The sequence below is a fragment of the Ursus arctos genome, unplaced genomic scaffold, assembly GCF_023065955.2.
Source record: "Ursus arctos isolate Adak ecotype North America unplaced genomic scaffold, UrsArc2.0 scaffold_17, whole genome shotgun sequence".
Classification (NCBI taxonomy): domain Eukaryota; kingdom Metazoa; phylum Chordata; class Mammalia; order Carnivora; family Ursidae; genus Ursus; species Ursus arctos.
The window spans coordinates 38,980,284-38,996,903 of NW_026622841.1; the positions used below are offsets into that span (position 1 = coordinate 38,980,284).

General features: G+C 44.2%; 1 protein-coding gene across 1 annotated transcript in view; it reads left to right on the plus strand.

The window, feature by feature from the left end:
• Positions 1 to 16,620, plus strand: part of B4GALT6 (beta-1,4-galactosyltransferase 6) — a 66,120-nt gene that overhangs the window by 35,441 nt on the left and 14,059 nt on the right. The window contains exons 4-5 of the mRNA XM_026496149.4: positions 10,330 to 10,454; positions 16,074 to 16,190. Coding sequence (XP_026351934.1) covers positions 10,330 to 10,454; positions 16,074 to 16,190 — 242 coding nt within the window. The remainder of the gene's footprint in view (positions 1 to 10,329; positions 10,455 to 16,073; positions 16,191 to 16,620) is intronic.

Genomic DNA, 16,620 nt, shown 5'->3' on the forward strand with positions numbered 1-16,620 from the left:
GCCAGTCACCGTCATTCTAAACAGCCATGCCTGCTGATTCTTAGCCATACCACCAAATTTAGTGAGCTGCTTTATTAGAAGACCAGATAGATGGGAAAAAGTAAGAATTTGGCAGAGAGAACTTGAAGCCAGAGCTGACTGGCTTTCAACTCTGACACTGCCAGTCGTTCTGGGTGACAGTGATGCTGAGGGGGTGAATACAGATCTGGGTTTGTAAGGATGATGGACAGGGAGCGGTGAGTACCTCCCTGTCAGTAAACAGGGCTGGATATTCGAAGGTGGTATGATTAACAATCATACACTTCAAAGGGGGTGGAAGTAAACATTTTTTTGTAAAGTGTAGGTGTAAGTCTGTGGAACACCTTCTTTATCCCTGGCTCCAAGACTGTAGACCTAGGAAAGTGAGCACTTAGCACAGTTTGGAAGGAAGAACACTTGTTCATTTAAGATGATTAGTGAGGTGATTTTCTAGAAAAAACACTGAGGTGCGGCATTTGGAAATTTCTTGACAATGAAATGGTTCCAGAAAACACATTTGAAATCACAGGAGGAGTATATGACATACTGTATTTTCTTTTTTCTTTTCTTTTTTTTCTTTGCTTTCCTTCCTTCCTCCCTCCCTTCCTTCCCTCCTTCCTTCCTTCCTTCCTTCCTTCCTTCCTTCCTTCCTTCGCATATATTTTCTTGACAAGACACACCATTAATTACATGATGGCTTTTTGGGAACAGGAAGAAGCAGTACACTAAATGCACCCATTGTGGGGTATGCCCTGTGTCAGTGTGCTGAAACATTAAACGAGTGCATGTGTCAGAGTTGAGGAAATAAGTAATAGTTGTGGACTGTGACTCTAGAGGAGGTTGTCAGCTTCTCAACAGTCGGGGACTAGGAAAACCGTGCGGAAAAATGTGCTAAAGGCTGTGAGACCTTGGGGGCTGGAACAAAGGCTCATTGGGTGGGTTAGAAGGCAAAGGTAGGGACAAAAAGCAAAGACTGTTACCTGCAGGTTTCAGTTAGTCATTCAGATTAAAGCAGGAGAAAACCATAAGCAAAGGAGAAAATTGGGTGTTAAGAACTGTGTGTTATGGGCAGGATTAGGGGATGAAAACTTGGGCTGGCTGGGGGCTGTTATTTTGGGTCATCTACATGTGGGACACCTTTTACACAAATGTCTTATAGATGTATTTTAGCTCCTGATGGAGCCAGCGGGTGGAGACACAGGTAGAAAGGAAGCAGAAGAAAGAGAGGTAAGACAGAATTTGGACGTGGCCAGCTTTGCCCTTCCTACCCATTCATTCATTCGTTCGTTCGTTTTTTCATTCATCCCTCCAGTGTGCAGGCATTGGTCATGCGTGGCTAAAAACCACTCTGTGTTTAAAATACTTAGATTTGGGGGGCGCCTGGATGGCATTAAGTGTCTGACACTTGGTTTCAGGTCATGATCTCAGGGTCGTGAGATTGAGCCCCACATCGGGCTCCATGCTCAGTGAGGCGTCTGCTTGAGAGTCTCTCTCTCCCTCTCCTTCCGCCCCCTCCCTGCTTGCACACTCTCTAAATAAATAAATAAAATCTTAAAAAAAAAGAATTCTTAGATTTGGTTACTTCAGTAGTTGAGTAAGAAATTACTTGTGTAAACAGACATAAAATTCCAAAAGTTGGGGTGCCTGGGTGGCTCAGTTGGTTAAGCGTCTGCCTTTGGCTCAGATCATGGTCTCTGGGTCCCAGGATCGAGCCCCATGTCAGGCTTCCTGCTCAGTGGGGAGTCTGCTTCTCTCTCTCTGTCTCTCCAATAGATAAATAAATAAAATCTTTTTAAAAAAAATTCCAGAAGTTGAAAAGCCTAAGTAATTCCCCATTGGGAATAGGCAGTTTCTAGTGTTGGCTTCAAAGGGGGCAGTGGGTGACTGGGGACAAGATGGCTGTAACCGAATAGCCTCAAGCTGTGCTCAGGCAGCTGTCCAGAGGGTGGGGGAGAGCATGTGCTCTCTTATCATAACAATAAAAATTTGACTTCGGAGTGGAATTCACCCAATGGGTTATTTCTTTAGGAAATTCAGGTCTTTCTCAACACTGTCATCAGATCGTTCGACTGTGCACATTTGAGGGCAAAGTGGTGATAAAAAGCCAGGGTATCCAGAGTTAGGCTTTAGATGCCAAAAAATAGATAATAGGTCCTAAGCCCAGTGAAGGAGTCACAGAAAGCTGTTGATTTATAGGGAAAACAACTCTCTGGCTAGAGATAATATATGCCTTAAATTTTACTTGAAATGTAAGAAAAAATGTAAATATAAGTAATTCATATGTATTGACTATTCTTTTAAGATTAAATTGTATTTTAGTAGAAAAAGTAATATCCTAAGTCATGTCATATGATACCTCAAATGCATACTACCATGAGCCTGTGGTTTGGTCCTGTATGTACCTGATGGACCCCAGAGCCATTTAGGTTTCCAAACTGTGTGGCATTATTGCATAATTCATCATTAAGAAATTATAGTAAATGTCGTATATAACCAATGGTGCAACTAAGTTTTTCTCATACATAAAAGAAATAGTTTGGCGTGCAGGCTTTGTTGCCAGGACTAATGGGTAGCTTACAGTTGACTTTCATGCTTCCACTTGACCCCAGTTAGGGCCCTGCTCTTTCCTTTCTAACCCCATTTCTGCCTTCCAAACAGTGAAAAATCAAGACTTGATAAATTATGTTATTTACGTGCTGATAGCACTGCTAGATACACTGTTTTCAGCAAATATATTTATTTTTCGACCTTTTAATTTCTCTCCTTTTTTTTAAAAAGATTTTATTTATTTATTTGACAGAGAGAGACAGCCAGTGAGAGAGGGAACACAAGCAGGGGGAGTGGGAGAGGAAGAGGCAGGCTCCCAGCGGAGGAACCTGATGTGGGGCTCCATCCCAGAATGCCGGGATCACGCCCTGAGCTGAAGGCAGACGCTTAACAACTGAGCCACCCAGGCGCCCCTTAACCTTTTAATTTCTAATTGGGGAACGAGCACATGTGTCATTGGAAGAGCTCAGATTAGCACAGGTGCGGAGTGAAGATTGGGGGTTCTCTGTGAAGCTCAGTGGGTCCTTCCTCTCCAGTTGCCCTGGAAATCTCAACAAATGAAATAAAGGGGGCTAGGCTGGCTGACTGCTTACTTCTCTACAAGTAAAGAGAGATGTGTCCTCTCCTGGTTTCACAGCACAGGAATGCTTCTTTGAGTGGAACCTGAAGGGGACATCCAGTATGTAAAGGAGGTGAAAGTAGTTTCAGTGTGTGCAGTGGTAGGAGGACCCCAAGTCCTCCCTGACCACAGGCTCACCTTGAGAGGTTTGTTTGGAAACCACATCAGCAGTAGTTCCTCTGCTCAGTGCCTCTTCCAGGCCATATGCCCCTTTCCCGTCACTTCCTGTGCATGGGGTCTTTTCCCCAAGACCATGTGTTGAGAAGCAGGAGCTGGTGTATTAAGAAGACCCAGATTATGACCTGCTGAATGGGGCACAAGCCACCTACATGGGGTTGGCAGGTAGCTCCCTCAGCATCTGAGCTCCCACTTTGGGGATGTGAAACCCAAACCCATGGGGTTGTTTTGACGAAAGTTTCGGTTTCAGGACAGCCCCACAAAGGAAGTAGATTTAATAACTTACAGATCCCAGAAGCAAGGGGGCGCAGTGAGCTGGGAGAAGGGCAGCACTCTGTTCCACGTGGAGTGAGCAGGAGACCGAGCAGGGGAGCCAGCACCTAATCACTTAAATAGAGTGGTTGGGGCAGAGGTCACTTAACTTTTTTGTGGTCTTCATTCTACATGGTTATTTTAAAAGGTGCCCTAGCAGAAGCAAAGCAGGAACTTATGGCGGAAATCCTAAACTCAGGTCCTTATCTAAGTGTCCGAATTGGGGTGTGAGCAGGGTTATCATACTTTGAAATGCCCAGGCAACAATTCAGAAAAACAAAATTGTTTTTTCAGAAGAACAATAGTTGTTTTTCTCACCACATTGACCCCGTGATGCCTAGGCATTAATCTTTAGAGATCATAGGCACTATTTGGACAGTGGAGATGTTGGACACTGGCAGGGTTTTTGGTCACCCAGTGCATAAAACACTTGAGCAAAGCAAAAATGGCCATCAATAATATCAATAGACAAACAACAGTTTGAAATGCTGTCCGTAACTGCCCTCCCTGTTTGTTCGGGTCCAGCCACGAAAATAAGCCAAAGCCCCTGGATGAGGTTAAAGTAGGTATCTGATGAAACACTTGGATGAGATTATGGAATACTTGTACCTGTTGGGCCATGCCTTGTAAATTTGTCTGAAGTTTTCCAGAATTATTAATACACATGGAGCAGGTGGGGCCCTTCCCAGCACATAGAGCTCCTTCCCTGGCCAGTAGGTAACCTAAAATGGCATGGTTATCCAGAACTGTCTGTGCTAGAGAATCAGGTGTTTGTATCAGGGTTAGTCTTTGATGTTGAAGCCCCGTGTGTTCAGCAGGGCAGCTGACAGGTTGGTGTTTGTCTTAATAATTTGTTGTGTGCCCGGTGCGGTGGCACCTAGCCCAGCTCCAGTGAGGGATAGCCGCAGAGCTCGGCACAATATAACGGGGTTGAATTCTGCATGGTTTTGACGTGAGGGGCAGAGAGATGCATGTGCGGCATTGTGTTCAGTGATTTCTAAGGGAAGCTCCAGCGAGCCTAAAGTACGTTGGTGTGACTAGACAGGACTCTTGGGGGCTGGCACGGAGGCAGACGCGTTGGAGGCTGAGCGAAGAAGTGCACGTGCAGAGAGCCACGTATGTGTGACGGCCCCAGCGCACTGCACCCACAGTGCACCCTGACTGCTTAATCAGGGAAGCCAAAATCAGTTGGAGGTTCCTCCTGGGTGGTTGGGCCTGAAGGCCCAAGACCATGGGGGTGGTTCTCCTTGGGACGGGGTGGAGATCACACTCATCCATGTGGTGTTGGTGTCGGTGCCTGGGCGGATGGAAGATTGTAAAGGGCACTGGGGGCCTCCTGCCAAGTATCACGTAGTGCTCTGCAAAGTGTCCTGCGTGAGAGCAGTTGAGCAGTAGAAAGAGGCCAGGCAAGCCATAGGGACACTTGGGGGCCTTTCTGCTGGTCAAATGGGGACAGGGTCAGTAAATCAGCTTGGTAGGCCACTAACTGGGGAAACAGCCTTTTTTGAGCCTGGTAACATGCCTAGCAATTATAGTGACCCCCAAAACGAGCTCTGATTTCTGCCTATTGTATAAAAATATGAAGACTGTTGGAAGGCTTGAATGGAAGGACTATGTATTATGTGTGTCCTAGTGGATAATTAGAGAGCTGTATGGGTGATTGTCCCCCAGAGGAGAGGCAAGCTCTGGGGAACTGCTGGGTCCACTCTTGGAGGTCAGAGTATGGGACCTCAGATCCTGCTGCCAGGGCTGGGAAATTCTGTTTGCCCTCGTGGTGGGCTGGGAGTCTTTTGAGGAGCCCATAGCGCCTGAACAAAGGCTTCTGACTTGCGTCTGAGCTGTCTCGGATTAGAAACCCCTGATCTCCAGAGCTGCCCATACAGAGGGGCCTGTTGGTCATTGTATGTGGGAGGGAGCTGAGTCCAGGAGCCAGTCCTCCAGGGAGACTGATAAGAGGCCTGGAAGCCCTATATCTCCTAGGGCCTTCTGTTGGGTCACTAGCTGGAGGGGCAGAGGGGCCGTTTGCCTTTACTGGCAAATAAGATCTAGCCTTCAGGAAAATTATCTCTTTCATGTCTAGCTACAGCATTGATGTCGTCTAATGCCCATTATGCTGCATCTAACGCTATAGTGATTTGTAACAATATGGCCTTATAATTGAAGGGGGGAGGGGAGCTTTAAGAAGAACTCCTTTAGACCCGGGGCATGGGTGGCTCAGTCGGTTAAGCCTCCGACTCTTGATTTTGGCCCAGGTCATGATCTCAGGGTCATGGGGATCCAGTGAGGTCATGGGATCCAGTGAGTTGGGCTCCCTGCTCCACAGGGAGTCTGCTTCCCTTCTTTCTCTCCCTCTGCCCCTCCTCCCACTCTTACTCTCTCTCAGAAAGAAATAAATAGATCTTTAAAGAAAAAAAAAAGAACTCCTTAGATTCTGGCCCCAAGGACACCTTCTGGGTTGGAAGTGGTCGGGTGCGGGGGGGGGGGGGGGGGAATCTGCAGAAGCAAGATGTTCCGCAAGATGTTATACGCATTGATCCATCCCGGTTTTACAGAGGAGGAGGCATGCTTCACCCAGGCTTGTCCACTCACAGTGAACCTGACCTGTTGTAACTGAGATGGATGGATGGGCCTGGGGCCCAGCCGTACGGACCCTCGTTAGGAGAAGCGGAGCCGCCTTGTCCTTATCCCTGCGGACTCCGGAGACTTGTTGGGGAGGTCTCTTCCTGAGAGTCTCTTCCCTTTTTTGTCTTCATCTCCTGCCTTGGTAGCTCAGTTCACTTGGGAGTGCTGTTGCTGTGGTGATAAGTCCGGAGTCTCCTCTAAGGTGTTTCTAATAAAATAGGCCTTTAGTACCTTGCGTGGGTTTTTTTTTTTTTTTTTGTACAAATTATGAATTTTGGGGTCTTTGGCCGATCTGGCTAGGGCAGGCATCTCAACTGCTGTAACCAAGAGCTTGGAGCCAGTTCCAGAGACCTGTAAGAGCCAATTAGCACTCTTCTCCTCCTCCCCATAGGCAGATTTTTCTAGAAAACCTTGACATTTCTATCCTGTGTAGTTACTTGTGTCTTTCTTTTCACACTGGCGGTTGGACGTTTTGGTTGTATGGGTAGTAACCTGGGATGGAGGTTGCCACTTCCCTAACTCATACACTGCCACCTCCTGTTCCAGGCTGTCCCAACCAACCCTCCAAGTGGTCGGGGTTCACCTCCACCAGTGCGACATGTGTCGCAAGCCTCAGGAACGTAGCAGCCACGATGAGGCATGGTGATAGGCCACACTGCTCAGTACAGCCCCGGCCATTTGAGCAGGGGTCCTACAAGGGTCTGGTGGTTTTTCAGCCTCCTCTGGGAACTCAGGAGGAGCTGCTATCCTGTGTTCAGGGGCCCTGCTTTTAGTGAGAATTTGTTTTGCTGTATACCACGCCAGGGGTGGGACTCCTGATATCCTGTGGGGCTGGGGGATCATTTGCAACAGCAGCAAGGAATGTGGCAGCATCACGAGTGCTGGCCCAGCAGCACCATGATACCCTGGGTAGAGCTGCCCCTGTCGTGTGTCAGGGCAGGCTTTCGAAGCTCAACACCCCAGTCCTACCCACTGCCACCGTAGGCCCAGCAGCCAGCCTCCCCTTGTGGCACTAATCTAGGGGAACTCTCCTTGCTCCTAGGATCTGATAGCCGCATCCCCTGTGCCTACCTGGGGAAAGGAGGCAGAGCCCTGGTGTTCGTGGTTAGCTCACCTGGACCCAGTGCTGGGACTTACGCATACGAGTATTACCAGTTACCTCCAGACCTGATACGTAGCAGGGACTTGTTTAGAGACTCGTGGGAAACACACCTACCTCAGACTGGGGCCTGCTGGGGGTCGTCTCTGCAGGGGAGTCTGACTTTTACAACAGGGACAATTCAGGGTGGGGATTTGTGGCAACACCTGGCCGCCACAGTAGACAGCGGTGCCCAGCAATGCCACAGACTGCCAGCAAGCTGGGGCTCCTTCCCAGGGAGATGGAGCGGTCTTGAGAGGCAGTTAGTAAGCCATTTGTAGCTCCAGGGCTTTGTATGGGGATACAGACCGCACCCACAACCCCATCCTCATGGTTGTGTTGAGAAGCGGGAGCTGGTGTATTAAGAAGACCCAGATTATGACCTGCTGAATGGGGCACAAGCCACCCACGTGGGGTTGGCAGGTAGCTCCCTCAGCATCTGAGCTCCCACTTTGGGGATGTGAAACCCAAACCCATGGGGTCGTTTTGATGGAAGTTTCAGTTTCAGGACAGCCCCACAAAGGAAGTAGTGTCACAAGATTTAATGATTTACAGATCCCAGAAGCAAGGGGACGCAGTGAGCTGGGGGAAGGGCAGCTCTCTGTTCAGGTGGAGTGAGCAGGAGACCGAGCAGGGGAGCCAGCACCTATCACTTAAATAGAGTGGTTGGGGCAGAGGTCGCTTGAGTTTTTTGTGGGCTTCATTCTACGTGGTTATTTTAAAAGGTGCCCTGGCAAAAGCAAAACAGGAACTTATGGCGGAAATCCTAAACTCAGGTCCTTATCTAAGTGTCCGGATTGGGGTGTGAGCAGGGTTATCATACTTGGAAATGCCCAGGCAGCACTCCAAAAAACAGAGTTGTTTGTCTCATCACACTCCACGCCACCCCACTGAATTCGTGTTTCCTCTTCCTGCTGTCTCTCTGATCACACTGTCAGTGTTCCCAGTGGTGGCAGTCTTATCTTGGAGGCCTGTCTCCTTCCCCCACTCCCATAGTAATGTTGCTGTGACCCCTGGCACGACAACGTCATGTCACTGGGTCGTCTTTGGCCTTCAGCCAGTAAGAGATGCGATTTCAGAGGAAAGAGCAATAAGCCCATGGGAAGGCTGCTGCGGGACTCTGAGGAATGTGCGCAGTGGGGCAGTTGGAAGGGAGGTGAACTCTGGGTACCTCGGGCGTTGGAGGAAGCAGTGGCCACTGGAGGCCCTGCCCACCGAAGAGAGAGAGAGAAGGCTTGCCTCCAGATTTGCCAGCGCCTGTGTGTTTGAGATGAGAACTAAACTAAATGAGGCTGGAGAGAGCTGTTGACCACAATGGCGATCGCCGCTGGATCGGGTCCTGTCAAGGTGGAAAATGGGCAAAGAAATCGGTGTCACCAAGCACATAGAGAATCCCAGCTTCAGTGACTTCTCTGAACTGCCTGTAATTCAGCCTAATGACTATCATTTGTGCAGTCACGCATACCATTAAGTGCATCAGATTTATTTGTGTGAATTTTATTTGATTACGGTGGTAGATTCTGTTTTGGTCAGCGGAGTCTGTACTTAGGCTAATCAGTCTCATGTCGCAACCTGCCCCTCTGCACGTTCGCAGGTTATTCTTTCCTTTAGGTGAATCTTGTCACGTGGAAGGCCGAGTATTTGGTTATAAAAGACCACAAACATTGTCCGGAGAGCTGGCAGACATGAGAAGGTTGCACATTTTTTCCCCAGCTTACCCTTTGAAATGTGGACATTTGTGTTTTAAAATACTTCTCTCTGGCATGCCTCAGTGCTTAGTGGAAGCTGCTGGTATTCCTGCCTACTTAGGAAGAAGGGAGGGATGGGAAGAGAGGCAGCTGAGAAGCCTTAGAATATAGAACCACAGGAGAAAGGGAAAGGGCTCTCTCCAGGAGGAGCTGAGGATTTTATATGGGGAATCAGGGCCACTCAGGCTCAGAGGACGAAGTGGGAAACCTCATTTGTTGGTGCATAGTTCATGAGACGAAGAGGGAGACAGAACTTAGTTCTGTAAGTTCTTAGTTCTGTTTTTGATGGAGTTAATGGGAATGGCTTTCCATCCAAGAGTCATTCCTGTTTTAGTGGCACGCGGCAGAGAAGCTGCTAGTAGAAACACCTCCAGAAATATATTTGTTAATTCAGAGAGTGAATGCCTACTAGGCCAGGAATATCTTAAAAGCCTAAAGTTTTCCGGTTTTACGTATCAGGTGGATACTGGGTAGGTGCGAAAATATAAATTTACTGAGTTGTGTTTGCAAATTCTCTGAAGAAATGGGAGTACAGTAGGGGAGAGTGATACTAGCCAACGTATATTGAGCATGTACCTTTGTGGCTGATGGCTGTGCCTGGCCGTTCACACGCACTATTTTATCCAGTGGATGCAGCCACACTGGGAGGCAGGTCTCACCATCTGCTTTTACAGAGAAGGAGGCTGAAGCACCGAGAAGTTCAGTAGTGTCCCTAGTGCACAGAAGGTAGGATTCGGCGGCTCCCTGCCGGTCTAACTGCTTCGTTACCTCTCACGTACTGTGCTCTCATGCTGCCTGTGTGGATCACGTTGAATTTAAAAGACTTGAATAAGTTCTAAAATTACAATAATAAGCTAATTTGTAATGACATGCAAAAGTTTCCCAAAGAATAATAAAATATTCACTGTAGTCCTCAGAGCAAAAAGTTTAAACAATCTGATTTATCTTTGGCTGATTTACCAAAGGTAGTGGCGTGATCGTATGATGTATCATCCAGACCAAACCTGAAAGGGGGTGATACTAACAGTTATGTGGTGATAACAGGAATAAACCGTACTGTCCTGGTAACTAAGTTACGCCATCGCCCAACTGACTGTTGTTTGTCTTGCTTCATATTAAAACCGTTCTTCACGTGTTTGACCTTCTAGGGGGATTCCTCAATGTCAATGTAAGTGAAGTCAGTTTTGATGAAATTCATCAGCTCTTCTCCAAGGATTTAGATATTGAGCCAGGAGGTCACTGGAGGCCTAAAGACTGTAAACCCAGATGGAAGGTGAGGTGAATTTTTTCGTAAGTAATGTAATTGTTCCTGTGCGTCTGAGGGAGGAAAAGTGTGCTTGGTTCAGAAGATATAGTGAAATTTATTTGTCTCTGAAAATTTAAGACTTCAGAATTTTTGTCTTTAACGTGTAGGTATTCACAGTCCAAGGATGGTTTAGTAGTGTTACACGTGACGACTCCAAGCGTACCCGTGTGTTTACAAACTCTGTGCTCCTGTGTTGTCCCTCGGAGACCCTGCTCATAAGTACCTTGTTGGAGATTGGCTTGGAAAACAGATTTTTTTTCCTGTTTTCCCCGTTTCCTTCTCTGCCTTCTGCTGCTGTCCCGAATGATTACTGTCACCTGCAGGCACAGCCGCACCAAATCCTGGAACTGCGACTTCCAGCTGGGCTCACGCTGGGGTCCTCACAGTCCCAGAATCCTAACGAGGCGGCTCCGAGGTCCCGGGGGGACACAAAAAGGAAAACTTTGGGTTCTTCACCCCTATTTCATTCAGAAGGCAGAGCACAAGCTTTTTATCTTTTTGACACGTCAGAGTTCTAGTTAATGTTGTGTTTGAAAAACTATAAGGGAACGGGTCTGCCTCCGCTGCTTAAAATAAATTGAAATCACAGTTGCTCACAGTACTGTGAAAGTGGCTAGTGAGTGCACATTCCCGTACGGTGGTTACGTTTGAGTATTCACATAATTCAAGTGAAAACCACGTATGATTAAATCAAATGTGTGTCCTTAAGGATTGTGATATAGCCTTCATTTGGGAAGAGTTTTCAGTTCCTCTTTTCAATATTAGTATTTTCTAAAGTATTTGTCTTTTCATACACAAAATCACTGCTGAGGAGGAGAATACAGATAAAAGCCCTCGGACTTAATTGGCCTTGAACTCTTTGTGTTTGGGGAAGTGTGTTATTTATATCTGCATCCGTAAGGCAGGACATTTATCTTGTCTAAGATAAGCACTAAACCCAGTTTTGTTGAATGGCGGTTACGAGATAAATAAATGCCTCATGACAAATTATTAAATAAATGTTTGGGTTTTTGTGCTTCAAACACATTGTAAAGCTGCTTAAATGGATTCCAGTACAAATTTTGGCAAATCATTCATTTTACAGTTGTCTGGTCAGATTCTGTTAATAAGTGAATCTTCATATTTCATGATTGATTTTTCTAATACTTGTAGATAAAATAGGGCCGAATTCACACAATTCTACTTTTTAAAAATGTCCTGGGCAAATAAATGATTTTTCTTACTTGGGTGATGAGTGTGTATATTGAATACTAATGAGAGAAAAAAGCACAATTAATCACAATGGCTGTGGGGTGGCAAGGTCTGTTGATGTGGGTACTGCATACTGCTCCAATGTACACGGTGTGGTATAGTGAAATAATCTGGGATTGAAAAAATTAAGTATTCTTGTTCTTTCGTCATTGGTCTATATCAGACACTGGATTTTAAATTTTATGGTTTTCTTCTTCTCATTTTCTGGGAGAAAGGTATATCACACACAGAAGTAGTTCCTGTTTAAAGATTTTAGTAGACTGTGAACTCCACGCGAATTACTAGGTGACAATATTGGAAGTGCAGTTCCTAGGAGCAAGCTAATTCAGGGATCTAAAAATAAGCTTATTTTATTTAGGAACCGTATGGTAATGCTGCTCTTATTTCAACTTGACGCAAACCCTTCTCAGAATACAGTTTCTAGTTCTGAGCTATGCAGCTAAAGGTAGGAGAGGAAATTTGGACATCATTCAGAGGTGACTTGAACTTGCCGTATTTAATTGAGTAAGGACTCTCCCCCTCCTCTCCCTGCCCCGGACTTGTTTACGTTCTCCTAATGTCCCATTCCAATCTTGGAACAGAGCTGAGGGAGAAGGAGAGAAAAAATTACTAGATTTATGTTACACATGTGCTACCAACTTGATTCTTCATATTTGATGTTCTTTTTTAAAAAAAAAATACCAATTAAGTTCATTGATGGCCAATTAATTGGAACTGAGATCTTCTAAATCTGATGATTTCAGCAATTCTCAGGTATTTTTGAACACTAGAGGTTCAAGTGGAAAAGTCAGCACACACTGGAGGCCTTATGGAGGGAGGCAAGCTTATTTCTATAAGGGGACTTGAAGGGGAAGATGGTGATGCTTTTCCAAACATTAAAAGTAAAGTGTTCACCTGTGGCATTGCCTTTCCATTCAGGGGTCAGGGGGAGGTCTGAACTGCTTCTGCCTAAAACCTACGGGCTTAAAGAACCAGGCAGCTGCCCACTGCACATTATCTGCTCAGAGGCATAGGGTTCCATTTCTCATCCCAGATGGCTCAGAGACGAGTCTTAGCCACCTGTTCAGAACTACCAGGGTGTTTAGTAAAAATGACGATTCTTGAACGTAATGCTCAGACATTCTGATTCTGTTGCTGGAAAGGGACAAGAACCTGCCGTTTTTATCAAGTGCCTCCTGTTTGAGAAGCTCCTGTAGATACTGGAAATGGGGAGGCAGAGGGAGATGGACCCAGAAACACTGCAGGAGAATGAGAGCACAGCGGCTTCTGCTGTGTTCCGTCTTCGTCAGTGGCAGAGACCAGTGTGCCCTTGCTGGAGGCAAGCGTGAAGCTGGTCGTTTAGGGACACTGTAGCTGCTGGTGTGCTTGAAGTTTGGAAGTAGGACAAATACTTGGTGGGAAATGTATGTAGAAAACATTTTTCTTGCTAATCTCTTCATGGTGAATATAAGAGAAAATAAGCAAGTGAGAAAAATAGGTGCATAAATTCAGTAAGATTAGTGGTTTAAAATGAGCGCAAACTGAATGGGATAATTTTGCTTGAATAAGAGGTGGTGAGGAGAGATTCATGAAGACAAAGTGTTGTTTTGCAGAAGATAATGACCAGATGTTGTGTGTCTCCACTGGAAATGCATCAACAGGAGAGTGGCTCCAACAGTGAATTCAACCTTGAAATATATTATTGCAGAACACTGAGACCTTCATTTTCTAGACAATAAATTGTAAACTGTTGAGAATGTCATTCCACAGCCACAAGAAGGGACATGCGAAATGAATTTTTAAGATACTGGTTAGCTTTATTTTAATAAAAACTATTCAGAATATTTGATAGCCATCTCATTAAAAAATGGACATTTGTTTGCTATTAAGACAACAGTTTAGCTTATTTTGAATTTGCCAAGACAGTGGTAATTTCTTTTCTATTATTCTCAGTTTCTTTATAAGATTAAGAAAGAAAAACAACTCTTGATATTTTAAATGCTTCATTGAACAAACGACTGTATTAGGGACTATGACTTTGTCTTGTTTATTCTTATATGTTCAACTCATCAGTCAGTGCAGTTGTAGTTAATTAATATGGACTCCACAGCCATTTAATAGCTTCTTTCCTTAAATATCTATAATTCTCCTTAACTGCTTTTATAGCCCATTTACATTATGTCCTAGGCGGCTAACTTGTGGCCAAATTCAAAATGAGGAAGGGCAAGCTTGATGCTTATTTCTGCAGAAGATATCATGCTGTTCCCTTCAGATAAGGCCAGTGGTAGGGATCTGTTCTCACCATCTGACCCCTTTCTCTCCTTTGACTTTTCATAGCAGTTTGCTCTCCTAAGAGTGAACCGAGGGGTCCCTAATGGCTTTGGGAGTTGTATTGATTTGGGAATAGTGTGGCTCTGCTGGCAGTGGTCACTGACTCCCAGCAGCAGGTCCGAGTCACTGGGGAGGGGGCAGAAGGGACTCTTAGCTGTGGGGTAGCTTTGCTCCGGCTGCCTTGTCATCCTCAGTTCAAGAGGTGTCTTACGGATGAGCCAGATGGGAATGGGATCCAAAGTGGGGCTGGCAGAGGCACCAGAACCTCTTGAGTTCCTACCACATACCAAGTAGAAAACAGTGTGAACATGAAGACAGCAGTGTCATAGTGGCCATCATGCCTTCCTGCTACCTCATCACCATCAAGGAAAATTAGTGGTGGTGTTTCTAGTTTAGACATTCTCAGTTTTGCTAAACTACATTTTGTGGGCTTTTTAAAATAAAACTATTTTAATAACTGAAAAATTTCTCTCATTTATGATCCTGGTAACGTAAAATACACAAGTAAATGTTACTTTTTTCCATTGACTATGTCTAATGTCACGTCCTAATTTCACAAATAGGATTAGGTCCTAAACCTGTGCCCTTTCAATTATTTGCATTTATTCATTCACTGGTAAAAATTATTTCATATAAGTGAATTTCAATAAGTCCCAGATTTAACATTCCTACAAGATTTTCTGTTATAACCAGGTTAGACTGTTGGAATATAGAGTGACACATTAATATTGTAATTAGATATATTTTGACTGTTATGTTCTTTGAAAATCCAATGATTTGGGGATTTATAATTTGTATAAAACTTTTAATTTCAACTTGTATTAGAAAATTCACAATTACAATAAATCCAGCTTAGCTCAGAAACTGCTAAGAAAAGTAATGTTTAGAAAACATTTCATCTTTTTCAAGGGCAAAATCTAAATTGTAGGGCAGCTTAGTTTTTATGACAGAGTTTGGATCCAGGAAATAGAGGATTCGAATAAGTGATGGTTGACAATATTCATTTATTCTTATTTTATAAGAACACGTTTTAGATAGATGGTGTTTTTTAGTCTTGATTTTCAGAGTCCCAATACATTTTTTTTCCTATTAGAAGAAACATTGATTTACTGAGAAACTGTTTAATTTCCATATATGTGGGGTTTTTTTTTGTTCTTTAGATTATGTAAGAAACATTTCTTTGGCTGTTTATAAAGGACACATTTCTCTGTTTTCTGCTGCTTACATTACTTTTTTTTGTTAAGCTTAACATTTTAATGTAATTTTATTATCAATTTCATTTAGAACTCAGCATTATCCTACCACCAAAATAAACATAACATGTATCAAAAATTTAATTGTGAATTTTGATTAAATGAAAAATGTTAATATAATTATGAAACTTCCATGATATATAACCCTAGGCCAGATAAGCCACATGTAGGATAGTAGATATTCAAGTGGAATCTCTTTTAAATTCAGTTTAAAAGCCATGAATTTATTATTTATGATCTACTTTAAAACCTAGAAGTTACTCTTGACATATCCCTTCCCCTGACTCTTCTTATCCAATCCATAATAAACCAGTCCTGTTAATTTACTTCTTAAATGTTTCAAAAATTCATGTACCTCTCCTCTTCACCCTCCCCTCAGTTCTAGCTACCATTGCCTCTTGACTAATTGTGTTAATGTCCTAAGCAGCTCCCTGACTATTTTGGGCTTTCTCCAGTCTACTCTCCATCCCCAAATGGGGTTTTATCACTTTTAATGAATCTTTCCAAAATTTCCCATGGTGTTGATAGAATAAAGACCACGATCTAAGGAGTGGCCCTCAGAGCCCACTTATACCTCCCCAGGTTCACAAGACCCTAAGTGGCACAAAGGCAAGGGCCATGTCAGTGTTTTCTCACTGTTGGATCTCTGGTGAGAAAATCCATAAAGGTAGGACTTTAACACCTTCAGAAATTTTTAAGGATCAGTTTTTCTTTTTACCTCCAGGGCTTGCTGCTCTATTTATTTACATACGTGACTATTTTGTTTTTGAAGGTGGCAGTTCTCATTCCTTTCCGTAATCGTCATGAACATCTTCCGATTTTTTTCTTGCATCTGATTCCGATGCTCCAGAAGCAGAGGCTAGAATTTGCCTTTTATGTCATTGAACAGGTGAGAATATTGTTCTTTTCTTCTTTTTTTAATTTTTAAAAAAAATTTTAAATTTTTATTTATTTCTTTAGAGAGAGCATGTGTGTGAGTGGGGCACAAGGGCAGAGGAGAGGGAGAGAGAGAATCTCAAGTGGGCTCCATGCTCAGCACAGAGCCCTATGTGGGACTCTCTCTCATGACCCTGAGATCATGACCTGAGCCTAAATCAAGAGTTGGGCGCTTAACTGATCCACACAGGTGCCCCTAGGCTAGAAAATTTTTCAAAATGGTAACTTAAGTATACTGGAACTTAATAAACTCTTAGATATGGTGGGATTAAAAATGTTTAGCTTAAGGTGAATCTTTGGTTTTATATTTGGGTAAATTCTCATTTGGGATTGAGCGTGATCTATCTATCTATCTATCTATCTATCTATCTATACACATACAC